The sequence below is a fragment of the Geotrypetes seraphini genome, chromosome 15 (assembly GCF_902459505.1).
Source record: "Geotrypetes seraphini chromosome 15, aGeoSer1.1, whole genome shotgun sequence".
Classification (NCBI taxonomy): Eukaryota; Metazoa; Chordata; class Amphibia; order Gymnophiona; family Dermophiidae; genus Geotrypetes; species Geotrypetes seraphini.
In genome coordinates, this window is record NC_047098.1 from 51,856,071 (window position 1) to 51,881,003 (window position 24,933).

At 40.2% G+C, this 24,933-nt stretch overlaps 1 protein-coding gene and 1 long non-coding RNA gene across 6 annotated transcripts in view; one reads left to right on the forward strand and one right to left on the reverse strand.

The window, feature by feature from the left end:
• The first annotated feature begins 1,117 nt into the window (after window positions 1-1,117).
• LOC117349319 lies at window positions 1,118-11,534 on the forward strand. Its single transcript, XR_004537131.1, has 2 exons — window positions 1,118-1,181; window positions 11,468-11,534. It is a non-coding gene; the product is annotated as an uncharacterized LOC117349319 (long non-coding RNA).
• Window positions 11,535-11,886: 352 nt separating this feature from the next.
• Window positions 11,887-24,933, reverse strand: part of MSI2 (musashi RNA binding protein 2) — a 756,883-nt gene continuing 743,836 nt past the window's right edge. For 3 of the 5 annotated variants that reach the window (XM_033922615.1, XM_033922619.1, XM_033922618.1), the window contains 3 exons: window positions 23,521-23,729; window positions 18,420-18,498; window positions 11,887-12,069 (listed from right to left, as the gene is read on the reverse strand). In XM_033922615.1, coding sequence (XP_033778506.1) covers window positions 18,457-18,498; window positions 23,521-23,729 — 251 coding nt within the window. In that variant the 3' untranslated portion in view covers window positions 11,887-12,069; window positions 18,420-18,456. Of the gene's footprint in view, window positions 12,070-13,405; window positions 15,299-18,419; window positions 18,499-23,520; window positions 23,730-24,933 lie in introns of those variants that run through there. The other 2 variants (XM_033922616.1, XM_033922617.1) reach the window with 2 other exon arrangements.

Here is a 24,933-nt window from a genome sequence, read left to right on the forward strand (position 1 = left end):
TCAGCAGAAAAAGAGGAGTCTTCCTTTGTCCAGCACAGCAAGAAGCAAAACAAAAGAAAGGCAAGGCCGATGTCACAATACAACACAAAGGTTCTCCCAGAGTTCCTTGACAAGTTTCTTTAGAAGCTTGGCTGTCAGCACTTCTTTCAGTACGTTCCTAAAGGTGTTTTTCAAGACTATCCTGTTATCAGTTTGGTATGTCCCCTGAGGAAGGCAGTGTTTTGCCAAAACCAGGATCCTAGTTGGGACTTCCCATAGGAACTTTCAATAAAATCCCTTGTGTTGTATTGTGCCATCGGCTTTGCCTTTCTTTTGTTTATCTTCAAGCAGGCAGCCATAGCTTTCAACTAACACATGACATTACCCACTGCAGTTACTGATTGTAAAAGGAACAGAAGAGATTATTTGCTTATGATATTGGTTTTTAGTGCAGGCCGGCGCACTGAATGCTCCGCGTTGCTCCCGCTAAAAACCGTTATGGTTTTGTAAAAAGGGGGGGTGGTTAGTTTCTTATTTATATTATGTTTATTCTTAACTGATGTGAACCGTTTAGTTCTTTGAACAGTATAGAAAACTTTTAAATAAATAAAATGTCCCTGGTCTCCTCTTCCAATGGGCTATCAAGAGATGTTTCAGGTGGCCCAGGTATTATTGTCATATGATTTTCATTTCTGCTCACTGTATCAGCTGAATTTATTTTAAGGGGTGGGGATTTTGTACATCCACCTGTTGACTAAGAAATGGCCACTGCAGAGAGATTTAAGTCTTAGGCCAAAGACAACAATATTTTTAAAAGTAAAATGTTAATACTCTAAGATGGTCTGCTTCATACAATTTTGAAAACTCACATCTTCTCATGGAATTAATTTCCTGTGGTTTCAGGAGGGGGAAAAAAAATCCATGAAAAAATTCTCATGCAAGCAAAAATGGATGTTTGGCTGTATAGTTTATTTTGTGAATTAATTTCCTGAAGTCACAGGAAATTAATTCCAAGAGCAAAAAAATGTGAGGTTTCAGAACTCTGTAGAGCTGACAAACTTCTAAGCTATTAGCACTTGCCATTTTTTTTTTGCCTGATTTCTTAAATCTGACCTGCCTGTTTTGTTTTTCTTCCTTCAGGTCGATGGAAGAATAAAAATCAGATGCCATTTTCTATTTCCACTCTGCAGCAAAAATGGAAGGTAAAAAATGAGCTTTACTTAGCTTATTAATGTTGTATCTCGCTTAGTAAAAACTAAATAAGCGATATAAAATAAAAACTTGAAGCGCTATAAAGGCAATATCCAAGTTACAGACGCCCAACTTAAGTATGACTCGTTGCGGTTGTGACTTCATTTGATTTCACTAAGCAGTGTTTCCAGTGATGTAGACTCCTACGTTTCTCCTGTAGCCAATTCAGGAATGAAGCATGGCCACTTTAAGAACAGTGTGTGGTTGTTCCTGCTGTACCTTAGAGATAAGCAGCAAGAATCTTAAAATCTGCAAGTTCTTACATACAAATTTGACTTAAGAACAGCTTTAATAACATAACTCATTCTTAACCCAGGGACTGCCTGTATCCTGAAATCAGGGGCAGACATATACAAACAGTTTGAGTTCAATGAAGCGGCTTTAACCATACAGGACACCTTTAAATTGATCTCTAAGGAAAAGCTGTGAATTTTTTGATGCACAAATTGGTTGGTTCACTCAAAAAGGTGGATGACAAAACAGTCAAAGGCAAATTAATGAAATTTTACATTAAGAGGTTCTTTTGCTAAGATGCTAATGCTTAGGGTTACTAGATATTCGGAAAACCTGGATGTGTCCTCTTTTTAGAGGACTGTCTGGGTGCCCAGACAGGCTTTCCAAAACCTGGTAGTTTGTCTGGGTTTTGGAAAGCCCCGACCTCCTGTCCACATCTGGAGGACCTCTGAGAATGTGCAGATGACATCACACGCATCAGCGCAAGATGCGACCTGGAGGTCGTAAAAGAAAGATGAGGCCTTGTGTGGGGGTGGGGGCTAGAGGCAGAATGGGGCAGGGCTGGGGCAGAACATGGTGGGGCTATGTGTCTGGGTTTCTTCATGGAAATATCTGATAACCCTACTAAAGCATGCTTAGCGCAGCTTAAAATGGTGTACCGCACTGTGTGCTCATGCATCCTGCAGTAACTACTGAACTAGTGCCCTAGAATACAGGAGGAAGCTGAATTAATGTCAGTTAGACATTAATGTGTGACCATTAATACACGAAATGGAAAACCAGCCATTTTATGCTGCGTTAAAAATAGCCTTAGTGTGTGGGCAAAACTCCTGCAAGGGAATGCTAAAGCCAGTTTTGCCTCAACTAAGTTCCTTCCAATGCAAAATGTTATGCTGGGTAAAGAAAGTTCTAGTTTGTCGATGTAAAAACTTAGGGGTAGTTTTACCAAGTTGCAGCAAAAACTGGGTCTTTCCCCACATGCTAAGCCCAGATTGAACACAATATATTTTAGAGCTTTTTCTGTTAACTGCAAATCATGTGCTAATTTTCACTTTAGCACACAGTACCTGCAAAGAATTAACGCAGGAGCACTTATCACCTATGAGTGGTTGGACTGATGCACTTGCGTGTGCTTACCGCAGCTTAAAAAGGCTGAGATCTCCTGCAGTAATTTTGCAATCTGCAAGTACAAACTGCAGGCAAAAAAAAATAAAAATTATATATACACTTCTCCCTCTGAATCTGCGGTTTCAGTATCCGCAGATTCGGTTATTCGTTTTTGGGTTTTTTTCGGGGGGGGGGGGGCTATTTTTAAGCCCTCTGAGACTCCCCGGAACCTTACCTGGTGGTCTAGCGGCCTTTTGGGACAGGAGTGATCTTCCTATGCTCCTGCCCCATGCAGATCACTCATAGGAAATGGCTGCCGTGAGCTCCCGTAGTCTCTCGAGACTACGACAGGAGAAGTATGTATGTGTATATATATGTATGTGTATATATATATATATGTGTATATATATATATATTTTTTTTTTGTAGAGGAGGCATGTCTGGAAATATAGAGTCTGTGCTAATCAGTTAGAATTCTGTATTACTGCATGCTGATTAATGTATAAACCATTCCGCCTACAAAATAGGTAACCGTAAGGACTCATGCAAATTTTTGTTAATGCCCTTGCACTAATGGTAACATTAGCATATGGCCATTTTCTGTCTGTGCTAAAATTGTCTTAGCATGCAAGAGCGAGCCACTTAAGGGCAAGCTAAAGCAGTGGCATAGCGAGGGCAAGTGGTGCCCCTCATCGCCCCCTGCCACGCACACATGCCCCCTTTCCTTCCCTCGTACCTCTTTAATATTCCTGGCATGAAACAGCATCGTGTCTGCTCTCCCTCTGACGTCATTTCCTAGGCACAGGACCCAGAACTAATGTCAGAGAGCCGACACCTATGTGGGCAGCAAGTTCATGATGCTGCTCGCACTAGGAAAATTAAAGAGGTACAAGGGAAGGGGTACACGCATGCAACATGGGGGGTCGGGAAGGATCGGGGGGATGAAGAGAATGAGTGCCGGCACCCCCACCAAGATGGTGCACGGGGCGGACCCCCCCCCCCTTACTACGCCACTGTGCTAAAGCTACTTAGTAAAAGGACTCCTTAATTTTGCACAAAAAAAAAATAAAAATACTGTAGAGGCGTTTAATTTTCAAAAAGGCAACTTTGTAAAATGAGGAAAATGGTTAAAAAGAAGTTAAAAGGATGTTGGCTGCAAAGGTAAACCAGGCATGGATGTTATTTAAAAATACTGTCGTGGAAGCCCAGACCAGATTCATTCCACGTATCAGCAAAGGTGGAAAGAAGAAGAAATTAGAGCCGGCATGGTAAAGTGAAAGAGGCCATTAGAGCCAAAAAAACAACCTTTAAAGAATGGAAAAAGATCCGAATAAAGAAAATAGGAAGAAACACAAGCACTGGCAAGTTAGCTGCAAAGGATTGATAAAGACAGCTAAGAAAGAATATGAAGAGAAACTTGCAAAAGAGGCAAAAACTCATAATTTTTTTAAGTACATCAGAAGCAGAAAACCTGTGATGAAATCTGTGGGACCATTGGATGATCAAGGAGCGAAAGGGGGGCTAAGGGAGAATAAGAAAGACTGAATGAATTCTTTGCTTCGGTCTTTACGGAAAAAGATGTTAGAGATCTACCTAAACCGGAAAGGGTTTTCAACGGTGATGATGCGGAGGAACTAAAAGAAATCTCGGTGAATCTGGAAGCTAAATCGGGTTAAAAAGTGATAAATCGCCAGGACCGGATGGTATAAATCCCAGGGTATTAAAAGAACTCAAAAATGAAATTGCTGACCTGCTGTCTGTAATACCTGAAGAATGGAGGGTGGCCAATGTTACGCTGATTTTTTAAAAGGGCTCCAGGGGAGATCCAGGAAATTACAGACCAGTAAGCCTCACTTCGGTGCAAAATGATTATAAAAAATAAAATTGTGGAACACGTAGACAAACATGATTTAATGAGACGGGTTCAGCTGAGGGAGATCTTGCCTCACCAATTTGCTTGACTTCTTTGAAGGTATGAATAAACAAGTGAATAAAGGTGAGCCAGTTGATATAGTGTATCTAGATTTTCAGAAAGCTTTTGATAAAGTTCCTCATGAGAGGCTCTTTAGAAAATTAAAGTGTCATGGGATAGGTGGCAAAGTTCAGTTGTGGATTAGGAATTGGTTATCAGATAGAAAACATAGGGTAGGGTTAAATGGTCATTTTTCTCATGGAGGAGAGTAAACAGTGGAGTGCCGCAGGGGTCTGGACTGGGACTGGTGCTATTTAACTTATTTATAAATGATCTGGAAATTGGAACGACGAGTGAGGTGATTAAATTTGCAGATGACACTAAACTGTAAAAAGTTGTTAAAACGCATGTGGATTGTGAAAAATTGCAGGCGGATCTTAGAAAATTGGAAGACTGGGCATCCAGATGGCAGATGAAACTTAATGTGGACAAATGCAAAGTGATGCATATTGGGAAGAATAATCTGAATCACAGTTACCGGATGCTAGGGTCCACCTTGGGGATTAGCGCCCAAGAAAAGGATCTGGGTGTCATCGTAGACAATATGATGAAATATTCCGCCTAATGTGCACCAGCGGCCAAAAAAGCAAATAGGATGCTATGAATTATTAAAAAAGGGTTGGTTAACAAGACTAAGAATGTTATAATGCCCCTGTAATGCTCCATGGTGCGACCTCATCTAGAGTACTGCGTTCAATTCTGGTCTCCTTATCTCAAGAAAAATATAGTGGCACTAGAAAAGATTCAAAGAAAAGCGACCAAGATGGTAAAGGAGATGAAACTCCTCTCGTATGAGGAAAGACTAAACCGGTTAGGGTTCTTCAGCTTGGAAAAGAGACAGCTGAGGGGGAGATATATGATTGAAGACTAAAAAATCCTGAGTGGAGTAGAACAAGTACAAGTGGATCAATTTTTCGCTCCATCAAAAACTACAAAGACTAGGGGACACTTAATGAAGTTATAGGGAAATACTTTTAAAACCAATTGGAGGAAATTTTTTTCACTCAGAGAATAGTTAAGCTCTGGAACGCGTTGCCAGAGGATGTGGTAAGAGCAGATAGCGTAGCTGGTTTTAAGAAAAGTTTGGACAAGTTTCTGGAGAAAAAGTCCTTAGTCTGTTATTGAGGAAGACATGGGGGAAGCCCCATTATCAGTAGCATGGAATATTGCTACACCTTGGTTTCTGGCCAGGTTCTAGTGACCTGGATTGGCCACCGTGAGAACGGGCTACTGGCCTTGATGGGCCATTGGTCTGACCCAGTGAGGCTATTCGTATGTTCTTATGAAATGATATGCAAATTTTGTGTGCTTAGAACCTGTGTGCTAATTGGAGGAATGCATACACACAAAGGTTTTGTAATGTGGCTTCTTGTGTGCATGTCTGAAGAAAAAACAAAATCTAATCTTCCATTTGTGAGTGCCAGCTCACAAGGGCACCTGCTCATTTGTGCATGAATATTAGCCTTGCACAAATTTCTTGCACATAAAATGTTTGCAAGGTTGACAGGTGCAGACGAACAGATGCAGATGTCTGCTGATTTTTGTTTGGACACACATAAATGATTTGTTACCACCCATCAGTCTTTTAAGCTTGCAGGCCTTTTTTTGGTAGCTAAATCTAAAAATACTAGCTTGAAATCCTTTCCATTAATCCATCTATTCTGTCCCAGACCTGGTGAAAATTTCTTGCATTATTTGTGCATCAAAAGCCACTGTTTCCTTCTGTGCATTGTCATGGAATACTTAATGACCTCCTTACTATACATTTTAATGTAATGTGCAGCCCAGGCTTTTGCGCACAGTTAATACCTGCATTCAACCTCTCTCTGCATGGCTTGGCTAGGCCTGTGGTAACTTTCTGCATTAGACACTGAAAGAGGGTAATCATCTAGCTTCACCTTTCCCCTTCCTCTATAGGCTGTTTTTTCATGCACACTTGTAAGATGCAGTCCTGTTTTTCTTGGGAAAATGAGACACAAAATTCAGTGCATCCAGTGGCTGAGAGGAGGCTGTGAAAAGCAGCCCCCTATGCAAGGAATGACTTAAAGGTCTGCAAAACAAAGTCAGTCCAAAATGTCTCGGGGTAAGATATCATAAAATATTCAATTTCTTGCAGAATTCTAAGGGACACGGACACCTCCTCTAGAGTCAGTCTACATCCCAAATATCAGTAGGCCACATATTTAAGGAAAAAAAAAAAAGACGAGTCCCTTGTGTCCTATTTTTAACTGAAAATTCATCTTAATTTATCAGCTTAAAAAAAATGCATGCTTATAAATTTAGGACAGTCATTCATTTGACTAGATTTATGAGCTTAATTTGCAGACCTAGGCCTAGGTCTGAAATCTGTGCTAAGCTTGTAGCCTTTGCTTTTCCTGTCCTCAATCCATCCTGTCCTCAATCCATCCCTCTCCCCACCCACTTTTTATCAGGGTTACCAGATTTTACGTATGTAAAATCCAGACCCATAGACCCACCCAGTTCCACCCTGTTACGCCCACACCATGCCCCAACCTTGCCCCCTTGGCCTGCTTGCCTCGGTCAGGAGGGCATCCGTACATGCTTGGATGCCCCTCCTGATGCAATCTGCTTTTCAAAACCTGCACAAAGCCGCCGTCTGGACATACCCTCTAAAAAGTGGACATGTTCGGGTAAATTCGGATGTCTGGTAAACTTACTTTTTATGCTCTTAAATTTAAAAGTTTAATAAAATTTTGAGTATACATTTAGGGGGAAATTCATTAATAGGTGCTAACCACATTAGCGAGTGCTAACGCTAAAGATGTCCATAGGAATATAATAGGTATCTTTAGCGTTTAGCGACCGTTGAGTAATTCCTCCAAGGCACTCAAGGGGAAATTCTATAAATGGCGTCTTAACTTAGGCACCAGTAGGTGCCCTGCTGACACCTAAGTTAACATGGAAATGCCATTTGAAATGGCAATTAACTTTAAATTCAATGCGCCTACCAGCACTTAAACAAAAGGCGCCAGGAATTGCGCCTAACGCCGGAAATGGCATTGGGCGTTGTAAAGTTCCTTCGTAGGCATGATTCACGTCACAGCTAGGCATCGGAAATGTAGGCCTTGACAACCCTGGCCTATGTTTCCAGTGCCTATCTTTCCCAGAGTCACGATTCTCTAACCCGCACTGTCGCATGATTGACAATTGGCGGCCGCTGACATCAGCATCATATAGAGAATCCAGTAGTCAGCCTTCATAAATTTTCATAGAGGCCAATTTAGGAGTATAACTCTCAAAAGGGCCCTTTTACTAAAGTTTAGTTTATAGCTATGGGCTTCTTAGCGTGTGCCAATTCCATTCATATGCAATAAGTTTTAGTGAAATGGCCCCAATTTTAGGAGCATAAATCATTTGAATATAGGGCCCAGTATATATAAACAGCCCAATAGCTCATTTTCATCATTACACAGATATGGGCTGGGCAATTTCCAAGAAGCGAATCTACCCAATAATGACTCAATTTTAAAAGGTAGAATTGAATAGTGCTTTTCCTTCAAAGCATGACCAGGCACACACACACTGTCATCGAATTTGTCTTGAAAAGTGCCAATCTTCTGTAAAAGGGAAGCTGAAAGTGGTGCGTGCATCAAGCTCGAGGGCCCACATTCTTTGCTTTCACTGCACTCTATGAAAATGGCTTCTTGTGTGGGTTTCAGCCAATACCCGCTTTCACCAATTATGACATGAATCAAGACCTTGAATTGTGGAATGTGTCATTCAACTTCACGAACAGTAGGGATTTGTTAGTTAATTTTACTGTTATGAATATGGGTTTGGCAGTATTCTTTAAATTCTCACCCTTACCAACCCAAGAAAGTGAATTACAACTCTTACAATTATTCTGGGCATGGGAGTGGGTGGTAGGAAGACAGACAATGCAAATGAATAAAAAATGGATTATTAGGAAACCTGTTTCCTGAATTGGGGGTGGATAGGTATATCTTTCCCTACAAGATACACTTTTATAGGGTGGAGATGGGAGGGGGGAATGAATGACCCAAATAGATCTTACATCAGAATGTTGCCTGATATTACTTGATTAAAATAAAGCTAGAGCTGATCCTTAATCCTCCAACATAATGACAAAAATCACTGAGTTAGGAGTGGGGAACTACAACAAACTTTAGTGTCAGCAGCCACTGGGCTAGCTGGTGCCAAGACATTTGTGCTATTGGCCACTGGGACTTCTCAAAAGGTATATAAACATTTAAAACATATTGACAAGTGTATCAATTTTCTTCTGAGCATTTTTAAAAAAATATTTTATTTTCTCTTAGTAAAATCATTATAGTATAGCATGCCTCCCTCTTTTTTTTTGGTTTTTTTTTTTTTTTAATATAACTTAAAAAAATCCAGTTCTGCATATTTAGCATTAGTATTTAAGGTAGTATGGCGCACCCTTTTGTTTCTTTTAAAGTGAAGGGTGGAGATCTACAAAAATGCCTTCAACTTCTATTATTACTATTATTATTATCATTATTTTAAAGAGTTTGCCAGCATTTAAACGTTGCAAGACCTTTGGTTAGTTGAAACCACATCAGATCAACAAAATCATAAGAAAAAAACACAAGAGAAAAAAAAATCATAATTGTCAAAGAAAAAAGGAATACAAACCCTGTTTATAAAACGATCAGTCATTTTTTCCTTAAATAAGAGAAAGTTCTATCCTTACTGGTCCTAAATCTGATTACCTAAAGCTAATATACTTTTTAAAAATCTTAATTACATTACATCTACCAAAATGTACTAGAGTAGAAAGAGGGAAGAAGAGGGAGAAAAGCACTACATTAATATAAGGATACATGTGTACAAGAATTGCTATTTGAGTTTTTTACACTATTGAAGTACAAGAACGAGTAGTTTTATGAGGTGACAGGGAATGAAGGAAAACTTAGAAGCAATGTGTTTTACAGTACAACAAACATCGACAAAATATTTTTTTAAACGCCCCTTCCCCATTTTTTTTTTTTTACAGTGAATTCCCGAGATAATATAGGCTGAATTATTTTTTTAATTAAATATAAAGAACTGTTACTTGTTTATTGTCTTCCTCTCTTGCTTGCTACTTGATCAAGTTTTTTAGAATCCATCCAGCATTTCACTTATTTGACCTGGTTTTTTGGAAAGCACATTACAATAAAATTAAACACCTTCCCTCCCCCCCCCAATTCAAATCCCCTGCTAAAAATATTACAAAGAAATCAGGATTTAAAAAAATAAAATATTAAAAGAAACCCCCCCCTCAACAAAACAAAGTGAAAAATCTATTTCTTGGCTATTAAACCATCTTGTTTACAGGTTGGTTTTTTGTTTTTTTATTTTTGCCCTAACATGTCACCTATATTTTATCTACTGTACTTGTTAGTAAAATTTACAGACCCCCCCCTCAAAAATTTATGTAACTTGTGCTGGAGTTCATAAGAAACCTTACATTCAGTGTTTTGTATTGGTTTCTATCAAAGTACCAACTTTATAAATGTAACACAACTTAAAAAATTAGATTTCAAAATAACAGGCAGTTCTCACTCCGGTATTTCTTAATGCCACATACCAAGGTGTACGTATCTCAAAGGCCTATTCACCAATATTTTAAAATGAAAGAAAAATTAAATAAAAAAATATCCTTCATAAATCTCCCCAGTGGAGGACCATATATATAACAGCAAAAATATTAAACATGTGCAAACAGGAAATTGTCAGGTTTTTCCCCCCCCTACCAGTCACAGTGCAATGATGTTACAAACTTTTTTTTTCTATTTTACTTTTTAAAACTACAATAAATTAATCTTCCATCACTTCTATGATGATACTGGCAGCACTGAGGTATTCAAAATAAAACCAAGTCTTCTCTTGTTTTCCTAGTTTGTTAATATAGGAAATAATAATTAAAAAATTGATTTGAAAGATTAAAATACAAGTTGCTGACTGCCTTCTCCCTACAGCAGGTACAGTAATGAAAGACTTCCCTCTCTGAGTAGGTTTTACACAGCAGCTGAAATGACTGGACAGTGACTCAATCTGATTGTTAATGTTATAACTAAAATAATAAAATATTTATATATATATATATATATGGTGTGCTTCAAAAAATTTAAATACTTTAAATATTAAAATTGAGCTTTGTTTCAGTCTGGGAAAAGCAGATTTTGTTACAAGACTTAATTTTATAAGCTGTGCACATATGACTAATATGTTAGTTGAATGCTAGGTCATTTACCAGGTCTAAAGATCTATAAAGCAAGCTGAAATGTGTGTGTACACGAGTACGAGTGTATAAACGCGTGTGTGTGCGTGCAAATGTGTGAGAATGCATGTGTGTGTGTGTGTGTGTATATGCTCGTGTGTTCATGTGAGAATCTGTGTTGGGACAGCCCCGGGCAGTCCATGTAAGTGGATTTGAACTCTTCAAATTTGTTTGTTTCATCTGTATACTAGGCAACTGCCTAACGACTAACTCCCACCACACAAATAGTTTATTAAAATGTTTCTTAGTAGTTAATATGCAATTAATGAAATAATATTTACAGTATTCTTTCTTTCAGAATTCACAATTTAACCCCCCCAAATTAAACCAAAGCCCCTTAGAATCTCACCTCTTTAAATAACAGCAAGAAAAAGCACGCATAGAAAAAAAGGACCACAAAGAAATATTGCGATCCTGACCTTATTGCCAAAAATAGGTGTAACTGAGTTAAACAAAGAGGTGTCACTGATTTAAGAGAAAAAAATAACTATTTAAATGACATACTAAAACTTCTAATCTTTCCATTCCATGATGAAAAATGAAAAAATAACCCATCCCCATTTCCCTGAAACCTATAAATTCTACTCCTTCCTTCTCCCCACTAAAAGTTTGCTAAACATTTGTATTGTGATTTATTTTATTTTTTTTCTTTTCAGGTGCTGACTTGTGAGTTAAACCACTTTCGACTTCTCTGAGACTTAAAACGCTTTTTAAAAATTTCAGCTAAAAAAAGAAAACTTAACAGCAGCTCCAATATCTGATGAGATGCAAGTAATAAAACACAAGAGGAATCAAAAAGAAAACATACTACACAGCTACAATCTATGTCAAATCTTTTACCAACATCTCCCTCTTTTCTTCCCTCCCTGGCCCACCCCCACCCCCACCCCCACCAAAAAAACCATAAAATAAACTTAAAAAGGAAACATGAATGAGTTCTGACTTATATATCTACATGTTACTTTAAAAGCTGTTGGGTTTTTATATTGATAGATGTATACATATATATACATATACATATATATAGATGTATACATATATATACATATATATAGTACAGCAGCATCATGAGATGATGGTAATGAGGTTGAGAAAAAACACAGTCTGTGATGTGCCACCTTAGGTTTTGATTTTTTTTTTTTTTTTTGCCTGTTGTACTGATGGTGATATAGTACTCAAAGTCTGATGACATCACCGGTACATGGAACGAAACCGGAAACTTCTCCCAGTCATGGTGGGACATCCAGAAATACCCTGGCTGGAGGAAGGGGAGGGAAACATAGGGTAAAGGAGGAGGGAGAAAAACAGAAGGGTGAAAAACAAGATGAGTCTCTTCTTCACAATCACTTAGGAGCTCTTTTACTAAAGGGCGTTAGAATTTGGGTTCAGTGCATCTTAACACAGGACTTTCCTGCACGCTAAGCACAGAATCAATGTGGTGCCTTTTAAAAACATTTTGTTTTATTTCTTGCAGAACTTCTACTATAATTATTAATCTCTTTTACAATAGTATAGTAGTATCAGACTTCTATGTTCCAAAGACCCCTGCACATAATAAACCAAAAAATTAGGTGGAGAAAGAGAGACTTCAGAGATTTTGTTTCTTAATTTTCAGTACATTAAAGTCCTATAGAAGAGCTCATACAGTCATTGGTCTCTAAAAAACTCCACCAAAAACTCTTTATATAATTTTCAATTCTGCAATCCAAATATGCAGCCAGGTACTTATCTTCATAGATGTCAAAAGATGGTCAACCATTATTGTTCATGGATGTTCAACAACCATCACCATCAGAACATCTGGCAAGCTCAAACTGCTTCAGCCAGACCCGACAGCGGCCCTGTTTCGCAAAGATGGCTCTAGCCATCTGTTCTCCTTGAAAAGCAATAAACAGCTAATAACCAGAAGTATATCCCATCAAGAACAGGTGGTTTATTATGTGCAGGGGTCTTTGGAACATAGAAGTCTGATACTACTATACAGTACTATTGTAAAAGAGATAAGTTCTTGCAGGCCATGCCCAAATGTTGCTATTAGTGAACAGTGCCTGCAAAAAGGTTTTTAGGAGGTCATGAGTGCTCTCGCATTAGCCCCCCTTGCTGGTACACTGAATGTTCTGCACTGCTCCCAACGCTCATAGGAACTCTATGAGTGTCGGGAGCAGCGCCGAGCATTTAGCATGCCGGCCTGCGCTAAAAACCGCTATCACGGTTTTGTAAAAGAGAGGGAGGGGGTAAGTCTGCATTATCCAGTTAGCATGTGCTAAACAAAATGCACCAGCTGAATAATGCTTCTATTCCATGACACGCCCCCTCCTAAAAATATATTTAAAAAATAAATAATGCATGGTTAGCACACAGAAAAGGGGAAATTACTGTTTTAAGGAGTTTTGCAGTAAGTGTTTCCCCATACATTAGGGCTTAACACTCTTTAGCAAAAGGACCTCTTAGGGCTCCTTTTATGAAGGCGCGTAATAGCGTACGCTAAATCGCTGGCCATGCTAGCCGCTACCGCCTCCTCTTGAGCAGGTGGTAGTTTTTTGGCTAGCGCGGGGGTTAGCGTGTGATTAAAAGTCCCGTGCGTTAAAGCTGCTACCGTGGCTTCATAAAAGGAGCCCTTAATTACAAACAAACAAGAAATTGCCAGGCAAACTTGCATCGTAGGAGTGATGGTCCTAAAAAAAATATATAAAATTAAAACATAGCTCTCATAAGAACATAAGAATAGCTTTACTGGGTCAGACTGCTGGTCCATCAAGCCCAGTAGCTTGATAGATCACTGGTCTGAACCAGTATGGTTATTCTTATGTTTTTATGAGTTACAGCTTAAAATAACATAACCATAAATATCCAAAACAAAATAATTTCAGCCCTGAATGACAGTTCAGATGTCTCAGCAGCCTTCCGCTCACAGAGAATGACTGGACTTTGTAACAAACCGTATTACAAGGAATTTAAATAGCACCTTCCTAGGAAGAAAAACTCCACCGGAAGGTCCACCCCAAAAACACTGAGGCCAAAAATGTGTTTTCAGTGGGGCATCGGATATAAAGAGGGTTTTTTTTGTTCTTTTCTATGGCTAACACAATTACTGAATATAGGCTACTAGTCTCCTACTGAAAAAGGTTTTCCTACTGATCCGAGGTTTTTAAGGGCTATCTCCATCACTGTGTACATTAAGACATTTCTGTCGGCCCTAAACTATCCAATGCTGCTGTCTGCTTGTATGCATCCCTTTTTCTCTGGAGGGGTCATGCAGCAGTGTAAACAGAGAGGACTGAAGGACCCCAGTTTTGGCTTAGCATACGTTTCACATCCAAGTCTTCAGGGCCCTTTCCAGTCACCTAACAATGCTTGTACCTTAGCTCGAATAATCATGGGATAGCAATCTTTCCCTACAAGTGTGGCTATCTCTGTGTAAAGGATAAACACTTTGAAATCTACACAGTTATCCAGTGCTGAATCATTTAAGACCTTTCAGTCAAATGTGGTCGCCAAAAGATTCTAACCACCACCATTTACAGATCAGTATCATTTTGGATCAATGAAAGGTAGCACCACTCGCAAAGCAGCCAGCTAGCTTTGTGCAGCCTAATGCAGAATTTCCTTAAGCACTAATTCCATTTTTACCACAACAGTAAAATAGGGCATTTTCTATTTTTGATTTTGCAGGCCCCATATTAATTTTTCAATTATCACACAAAAAGTAGCATGGGAGCACTTACCACCTCCGATTTAAGAGATGCTAAAGGCTCCTGCATTAAGGCTGCGTTGCCCAGGTAGTGCATGCTAACGTGAATGTCCTAGCTGAATAATTCTTCCATACCCCTCCAAAAATAAATAAAAAAAACTAAATTGCTTGTGATTAGTGTGTACAAACGGAGAAATTACCACAGAATGCATTAACGTGTCCAGTGGTAAGCCTTTTTTGGTGTGCTAAACATGCATTAGGGCTTAATGTACCTTGGTGAAAGGGCCCCTTTGGGAATAATTCAGCAGCTAAAACTCTGTTGGCCAAAGCCCAAATACAGTCTTTAGCTTATAAATGCTGAGTAAAGAGCAGCTTGTTAGGCTAATCCTTTGCATTGGCATCATTGTCAGATGCATCTTAGGCTATGTACGCAAAAGGCCACAAGTTGATGAAGATGGGTATTTATAGCCCACCAAATCCCCAAAGTTCAAGATGGGTTTGCATATCAAGAAACCGATTCATTAATCAGGAAACTGAACAAAATTAAACAGTCATATTCCAAAAGATCATAAGATCAAAATCACCACATATAAGGTTCATAATAAACTTAATTAACAAGCTGAGCTGAAATGGCAGGGAACTGGTAACTGTCCAGCTCAGAAGTAAGTAGGGGTAGGCAGGCTAAAATTTTAAATTGTAGATGAATTATTCCACGGTTAGCATTTAACAATTGTCCTTCCTTAGCTGCAGCCTGGGCACATTGGTGAAGTCTATATACATGTTTTGGATTTTTTTCCTTGAAGAAATGAAAATGTTCATTATATACATCCTCTGTCTGTTAAGTACATTTAAACCAGTGGTCTCAAAACTTAAACCCGTTGCAGGGCCACATTTTGGATTTGTAGGTACTTGAAGGGCCTCAGAAAAAATAGTTAATGTCTTATTAAGAAATGACAATTTTGCATGAGGTAAAACTCTTTATGGTTTATAAATCTTTCCTTTTGACTAAGTCTTAATAATATTGTAATTTATAGCTAAAGAGACATATGATCAAGAAACTTTTATTTTACTTTTGTGATTATGATAAACATACTGAGGGCCTCAAAATAATATCTAGCAGGCCATGAGTTTGAGACCACTGATTTAAACCAAGTTTTATATCAAAAGAAGCTTTCAGATATTCGCCTTAATATTCCCAAACATGTGCAGGTTTGAGAACCTTTTTTGGACAAATCAACCAATTGCTTTTTCCATGTGGTGATTTCTGGCCTGTGGAGTGGAACTTGTCTAATTCCCAGTTGTCGAATTAAGGCTTGGCATCCTTCCTGGAGGTGTGATTTACTCGTCATACCTAAAACCCTACGCAATATACCCTCCTCAAACTGTCTGATGCACTCGCTTTTGTGCCCATTATTTTTCTGGCAGCTGTAGCTGCAATCTTCATTTACAGTACTGAAGCAGAGGCCCAACAGGAAATTCCTTAAAACGCTCTAGTAGCATATTCAATTGCTCTGGTATAACCAGGCCGAACAGGAGGTGTGTGACAGCAGATATTGCATTGGAAAATATCTGTCTATTTAAAGCTGGCTCATATGATACATATGATAGAATTCTACAAAATTGGAATGAGGAGTCGGGAATTCAGATTTCTCTTCTTGATTTTACTCAATCTATTAATAGACTACCAAAGATTATAAAAGGGTATGTTTGGAGAGAATGTACTTATAGAATTTTACATAGGGCTTATTTTTCCCAAATTCAAGCTTTTCATGTGAATTTAATAGATACCCCAATTTGTATTAAATGTAATAAAGATCCATGCTTTTTGGTTGTGTCCTTTGATCAACTCATTTTGGTCTGCCAACCTATTATTTTTGGGTTCTTTATGGGGTAATTCAATAGTGGGTTGTCCTAGGGGTATAGTTTTTGGTAAAGCATCAGCTTGTGGGGTTTTTGGCCAACTAAAATGTCTTTTATTTTCTGAAATTTAGCCTGTATGTTTGGGCATAAATGTTTTATGCAATTTTGATTGCAGAAAGAATCTCCAAGTTTTTGGCATTGGAGGAATCAATTACATCGCTTATTTTTATTTGAGAGTTGGGAGGTTCGCCTAAAAAAACTCGTCTTTTTATGGAGGTTTGGGATCCTTATATTCAGAATCTTTCACCAAAAATACAAAGTATGGTTATCAATGACTTATTATGAAAATTAGGTTTACTAATTACATTCCAGTTTTGTATTTTAATTCTTTATTTTTGTCAACTTTCATCCAGGGTGAGGGATTTCATTTAGGGGAAGATAGTGGGTAGGGGATGGAATTAAGGGGGGTGTAGATAAGATTGAATTAATTCATATGGAAATTAAATTTGAAAGAATGATTTAAATTTGTATGAAATATTATTGTGATTCTTATTGTATTGAATGTATTTTTGTATTATCCTATTGTACTGATTATTTGATTCTTTAAATAAAAATTGTTATACATAAAGCTGGCTCAGGAGAGGTGCTGAATTTTGTTGAGACGACATTTTGGGCCTGATTCTATATACCAGTGTATCACAAACTTTGTTCCACGGCACACTGGTGTGCCCTGGAGGATTCCAGGTGTGCCCCGAGATGCTGGCGAGGAGGAGAGGCACCGGCGCTGGCTGACTGCTTAGGGGATGTGCCTCGCGTGAGGAGAGGCACATCCTGTAGTTAGTCAGCCTGCACCTCTGCTCCTTCTCCTCACCTCTTCTTGTGCAGTACACCCTCCCTCCTCCCCCCCCCCCACACACACACACCGGCAGTAACGGGAGGCTCAGGGTCATGGCTGGAGGACATCCTTGCATGCATGGACGTTGATGTGATGTCATGCATGAGTGTGATGCCATCACGTCGATGTCCATGCATTTCCAGGTGCCCTCCAGTCGCAACCCTGAGATTAGTGTGCCAGAAGCTTAAAAATTTTGCGACATGCTGTCTATAAACTGTGCCGAGAAGTGCCTAACTCCAAGGCGCAGTTGTTAACCGCTAGGCATCGTTTATAGAATTGCACCTAGCGGCACCTAACTCAACCTAGGCATCAGTAGTTGTCAATGTTAGGTACTGGTATATTAGGCCAAGGTTTTGCTGCCCTAATTTACTGGCACCTAATATACCTACTGATGCTTAAGTCATGCCACACCTAGTGGTTAGAGCTACAGCCTCAGTACCCTGAGGTTGTGGGTCCAAATCCTGTGCTGCTTCTTGTGACTCAATCCTCCATTGCCACCAGGACAGATAGGGAAAATGCTTGAGTACCTGACTGTAAACCGCTTAAATGACCTTGATAGGCAGTATATAAATACTTAAGTAAAATAAAATAAATTATCTGCTCCTAACCATGCCTTATTTGCAGGTAGGCACTGCGCTGAATTCCTTGTGCAACTTTCATTAATGTTTTAAAATAATTTTGAATTAGCTTTCAATGCCATTTTCAATTAACATGCCAATTAAGCCAATTAATTAATTATTTTTTTATTTGCGTGCGGAATTTGACTCGGCGCCGCCATTCTAGAAGCCTAGTCATGCCTAACTGGGCGCTGTTTATCGAATCGGGCCCTTTCAGTCAGTAAAGAATGGAACAAAGGTTCAAGAATTTGTACTGTGGCAGAAGTAAATGGACCAGAAAAATAAACGTAAATTGTTCAGCTAAAGCGCTGCTCGTGGTGGCCACTTGCGGGATTGGTCTATTTACCCATAATAGTCAAATTAGACAAGTTCCACTCCTCAGTGACCTTCCCACCACCACTCGTCAGAGGAACTAGTAAACAACCATATAAAAATCAAGCAGGTCCAAATGAACAAAGGTAGATTATTTTTTCTTTCAAATAGGGAAATCAAGGCGACACATTAGTGGGTAGGGAGGGGAAGGGAAGAGAAATGGTGCAGAATACCTCTCCAAGTGAGATGGCAATCAACCCCTGCAACGCTTCAATGGTATCCATTTGTAAAAGCTGTTGCGATCAGAGGTCCCTAAAATTGCACAATTGTTAAAGTCGTCAGTGCTCTATTCATAGAATGCATATATAATATATATTTCATGGAAGCTGGAAAGAAATTTATCAGAAGATTGGACCCACTTTGCCAGCATGAATGTGTTACAGAAATCTGAATTTGCCTGTCGTCCTGTAGGGCAGGCTGGGGAAAGCATGTTCAACCTGGTCTGGAAATCTACAAAAACCTCTAGGAGACAATAATAATTTAGATGTCTGCAGAATCTCCTTTACACACACACACACAAATCCCAGTGCTTTCCCCCTCCTCTCTCCCCCCCCTTTTACAAAACCGTGCAAGAAGTTTTTAGCCGGTGCACTGAATGCTTTGCGTTGCTTCAAAGGTCATAGAGTTCCTTTTTGCGTCGGAACAGTGTAGAGCAGGGGTGTCCAACCTGCGGCCCAGTGAAGTATTTTGTGCGTCTCCGATCGGGGGCAATGCAGTGTTTTCCTTTGCTGTCCCTGGGTGTTTACCGTCTTGCCGGCTCCTGCCTCTGTGTTGTTGCAGCGTTTGTGCGGCCCCAGAAACATTTTTTTTTTGGCCAATGCGGTCCAGGGAAGCCAAAAGGTTGGACACCCCTGGTGTAGAGCATTCAGCATGCCAGCCGGCGCTAAGAACCTCTTGCACAGTTTTGTAAAAGGGGGGGGGGGGGGGGTTGTAATTTATGCCGGCTTTTACAAAGCTGTGGTAGAGGTTTCTACCATGGGCTGCTGAGGTAAATGCTCTGACACTCATAAAATTCTTAGGAGCATCATAGCATTTATCTCACCAGCCCCCTGTAGAAACCTCTACAACGGCTTTGTAAAAGGGGCCCTTAATACTTAAACAGATGCAGCCACCTCTTGGGTGCAAGGTTTGGCAACAGATGTTTGGCTAGGACAAAATTGGCCCATGGCAGAGGAAAAACCTGTTATACCTGGTTAAATGTCCTAATCACCAGCCTGTTATTGTGCATTTTAGTTGTTTGTTAGAGGATTAAATGTTGGATCAGTTAATTTGTGACTGTTCCCCACTATGGATTGCTAGTTTATTACTGGTTTATACATAAAAATTCAGACGATCCTTGATTGCCCTAAATAACTCTAACTTGACGTGCGAAAGCAGAAAATGATAGCAGAAAGATAGATTCAGAAGAGGCAGGTGAGAAATGCCAGTTACTGGGCAGACTTGCACGGTCTGTGTCTGCGTATGGCCATTTGGTGGAGGATGGGCAGGGGAGGGCTTCAATGGCTGGGAGGGTGTAGATGGGCTGGAGTAAGTCTTAACAGAGATTTCGGCAGTTGGAACCCAAGCACAGTACCGGGTAAAGCTTTGGATTCTTGCCCAGAAATAGCTAAGAAGAAAAATTAAAAAAAAAAAATTTAAATTGAATCAGGTTGGGCAGACTGGATGGACCATTCGGGTCTTTATCTGCCGTCATCTACTATGTTACTATGCCACTGACTGAAGTAAAACCCTTAACTGGAGGCATAGCTAGGATATGGTATGAGGGGAAGCAGACAGGGGAAAAAAAAAAAAAGGTGCCGTTTGGGGGAGCGGCCGCTATGCCTCCCTAGCTATGCCTCTGCCCGTAACGGTCAGCTCAACAATATAATTTACACAGGCTTTCAGATCATGACAGACACAACTCTGTATTCTACTTCAATCAAACAGTTCTCTTTTAGAGATCATACTCAAAAAAACACCCCCCCCCCCCAAAACCTCAAAGTAATCTTCAAAAGGGGGCAGAAAATTACTTCCCTGAAGATATTACTGCAAATCCGTCATCTTTGTTATATGTACAAAACTAAGAGGATTGTTTGGGGTTTTTTTTCTTTTATTGGTTTGGTTAGTGAAAGCACAAAAGAGTTATTAAGTGGCTGCCAATCTTGATAAGGTTATGGAATGAATGGAGGGGCTGCCAGTCTGCAAGCTGGATACGCAATTCGTCTGGGAGAAATATTAGCACAGACAAAGCAATAAGTTTAATACTGTGCTTTTTGCTTTTTTTTTTTGAACACCTTGAAGGTCAAAGTACTCAAGTTATCAAGGACACAGAAGCTTTTTTTTTTTTCTCCAAACTGAACCCCCACCAGTGAAACAGTTATAAAGAAGTAACCACCATTAAATTTAAATTGATACAGCTCTTAGTAGAATAAATATTACTCCAGATTTGCTAGCTCTGCTGATCTGGTGGGGATTTTTTTTTTTTAAATGCAACTGGAATGGCATGAAGCCAGGGATGGCACACACCTACAATTCAGTAGACTGGGGACAAACAGCATTCCTGAGTGTAATGTGTATTCTGCCAAGTCGATTGCCCTAGTCAGTATCTGCTAAGGTCTAAGACTTCTATTTAATGATGTTTGTTTACTAGCCTTGCACATACCTAATGGGAAGTGAAGGACCAACCACAGGGGAAAATGTCACAAAGGAACAGTTCACCTCCAAGATCTTAATTAGGAACTGCACAACTGCTGCAGTAAACAGGTTATGGCACTTCTAGGACATATTAATCAGGATGGGAAGAGGATGGCCACTCGGGCAGATGCACAAGCGCCGGAGAGACACCAGTCTTTATTTAGTGACAAATGCTCAACACTAACAACAGGCAAATTATATGCATGCTGCTAGTGTTGAGCATTGATCAGTAAAGCCTAACAGATCTGTGCATGTGTCCAGTCTGGACAAGCTCCTGAGAAAAAAATTGCCTGTGGACCCCCAAACCCCTGCCAAGGACCTGAAATTCCCTGGTGGTCCAGTGGACTCCTGATCCCCCTTCCTGAACTAGAAAATCCCCAGTGGTCCAGGCCAGACCCCCTAGCAAACACTTTCCCTTGCACCTTTAGTTGGAGGCACGAGGAAAGCCACCTCCCTCCTGCCTCTCCTGGGTCCATCCCCATCAAAATAGTGGCACCCAGCTCTGACCAGTGTATCCTGAGATGCACTGGGAGGGGCCTAGTTACCATATAAGGAAAAACAGTTCTTAAATGGTAACTAGCCTCTCCCAGTGCATCCCAGGGCTGGGCACTGCCATTTTGATTTCACTAGGCCACCAGGGCACGTGTGTTTGCAAGGGGCCCCGGCCTGAAACCCCTGTTGGGTTAGGTCAGGGTTGGGGTCAATGGGGTCCCAGTGGACCACTAGGCAATTTTCAAGGTTAGGAAGGGGGAATTGAAGGGAATTTCACAAGGTTGGGGGGACCTGTCCTGTTTTCCCCCTATACCAGCTCTCTCCTACAGAAAAGCACAGGAGTGGCAGGGGTCTATCAGTCGTTCTGTATCTCATCACCAAAACAGGCCTCAACCAAGCCTACATTACAGTTTTGGACTGTGGATACTAACAAGATTTGAAAAACCTGTGATAATTCAGTTTGCATTTAGAGTGATAACAACTTGTTTAGAAAACAACTTGTTTTTCCTTGCCAAGGCTAGCAGTCTCTGGTGCAGATTCCTGTATATTCCTGCCAATACACTGTGCCAAACCTATACTGTTACCAGCATGCAAAGCCTGTGATATAACTTCATCTAGTCATATTGAGGTGGGGGGGGGAGGGGGGGGAGTTTAAGAAACAAACGACTTTTTTTTCATGGATTGTTGATATAACATTAGTCACTTACTTGGCCACCTGAAAACCTCAAGGAAAATTAGTAACAAGCATCCTTACATCATTAACAAATAAATCAAATGATTTAAATATCTCATGTAAAAGAGTAATTTAAATATGAAACTTTATTCAACATACCATTTTATCAGCGGTTGGTTATCATATGGCTCCAGAAAAAGGAGGATGGATTGAGACATCCGGGGTTTACTTCCACTAAAAGCAATGGAAGTAAAAACCTGGATGTCTCAATCCGTCCTCCTTTTTCTGAAGCCATATGGTAACCCTAATCAGGGCACTTTAATTATTCTTATAAGCCAATTAAACAGAATAGAGCAGAAAATAGGCTTATCTGTTCCTCTCTGGAAGTACCACAGCTCAGCCCAGCCTGCCACTATTTTCTTCAAGTCTGTTACTTCTTCTGCCTCCTTTGGAAGACTTTTCCCATATATCCATCACCTTTCCTCTTAACATCCAAGTCTCCCTCGATGCCCTGGCCTCAAACTTTATTTCAGGTTTGCTTTTTTGGCATTGTTACCTTTGAATTTACTATCATTTTCCTCCTGCCCCCTACTTAGAAAGATAGATTTTGATCCTTAAGGTTTACTTCATGGAGCGGGTCCCCTTAACATAACCCCGTGTTGCATGCATGTAGGCAACACGATGACATCACATACATGCGCATGATGTCACCACATTGCATACACACATGCGCAGATTCCCTGCCGACGAGGTCTCGAGGTCGAAGCTTTTCAAATTCCGAACAAAGTGCCAGGTTTTGAAAAACCGTCTGGACATCTCTAAAAAGAGGACATGTCTGGGTAAACCAGACAGCTGGTAACCCTATACCAACCCACCTTTTAATGGAAGGTCCTGTAGTGTGTGGGCATTTGAGACTACAGTCATCTTTCCATGTTTTATCAATTAAAGGTTACTGCAGCCCACAGCAACTCTGGCTTTTTCCAGGGTCAGTGGACCTACCAAAATGCCATATGCTGGATTATATACACTTTTCCTAATATTCCCTGAAAGCAAAATGCTCTTAAACTAGAAAAACATCTATCTGATGACCCAGGAAGATTTTAAGCTATAATGTGAGAGGTGCGGCTGGTATATTCTGTCCCTAACAGTGGGAGCAGGGCTCAGACAAAAGCTTTCAATTCAGTTGATAATCTATGTGACAGTGGGATCATTCAAGTGTGCAGTTCTGAAACAGTTCTATTAGTAAATTCTGCAGGTTACATAAAATGGCATCTCAGGATGACAAAAGGCCAAGTGGTTATTTGAACTACACAATTCATTTTTAATAGGAAAGCAAAAGGGGGAGGGATAAAAGGATATAAATATTCATCTTTAAATCAGAAAGAGGATAGCGAGAGAAAAAAACCTCCCCCCCCCCAATCATTCAGATTACTTACAGCAATTCCATGGCCGAACCCGGAACCAGGCTGCGGGCTAGCTGCGCTCATGTAGTTACCAACTCCAGAGTCCTGGCTGGCTGTGCCGTACAGATCTGCAACTGGGCCTGGACTGTTGGCCCCGGGAAATCCTCCTGGCCGGCCTGGGTTGGTGCCTGCCGGGGAAGCGGGTGCGCCAAAATTCGGTTGAGCACTGTAGCTATTCAGGACTAGTATGCAGAGAATAAAGCCGGATATGAGATGGGAGCCCAGGGCCATGCAAGGTCATAACACAAGCCAAACACTTAAAATCCACAGCCTAGGCCCAACTTCTAACACTCAATCAAGGCCATGCGAAACAATAGCAGCTGCTTAATAATGGTCAGCCCATACTATCACTAGGAAGCTGGAAGCCTCAACTATGTAGAGATAGGTAGATAGAAAACAATCACTCAAACACACTAGTAAAACCAGAGACTGGAGGCGCTCATTTCACCAAGTTATGACAAGATACATGTTCTGAGAGTTCTTAACATCTGATTCTGATGCTCATGCAACTGGCACTGGGTTTCTAAGGTTTGGGCACGGTGAGACAGCATTCACATCCCATGCAAACTACAAAGGAATTAGTTTTAGACTGCACATTGGGTTAATATTGATACTGCAATATGTTGAGGAGGTCAGGGATCGGGGCTTGGGAGGGGGGGGGGCGAGTAACATCTAAGCAAAATCATTTTGGATCCACTAAAACAAGAAAGAAAAAAAAAATAGAAAAATAATGGAAAATAAATGGAATTACTGCACTTGAAAGAAAATTTTTAAAAATTTGGAAAAGTTTTCAGGAAAAAAAAAAATTTCTAAAAGGGAGCTCTTTCTCCATATGTTCTATAACATCTCTTCTTAACCCTCCTTCTATCCAAATTCTGATTCACTCACTTGTCCACATTGACTACTGTAATTCTTTTAAATCATGCCATAGCACAAAAAGAAATTGGCAGACTACATAAGAACATAAGAACCGCCATCTCCGGATCAGACCTTCGGTCCATCAAGTCCAGCAATCTGCACACGCGGAGGCCCCGCCAGGTGTACAACTCATACACAAGGCAAATAAATATAATCACGTTACACCCCTACTCCGCAAAGCTCACTGGCTGCCCATATCGCATCGAACAACATATAAAATTCTTCTACTTGCCTTTAAGATCAAACACACCCACTACCCAGCCTTTCTAGGCAAATATCTAATCCCTTATGCTTCACCACGCGCATTACGATCTAACAACCAGAATTTACTAACTATCCCATCCATAAGGAAACTATTTTATGACGCAACACTATATTCGCCATCACAGCTCCTTTCTTATGGAACGCAATCCCATCAGACATTAGACTCAAAAAATCCCAGGACAAATTCAAGTCCAAATTAAAAAC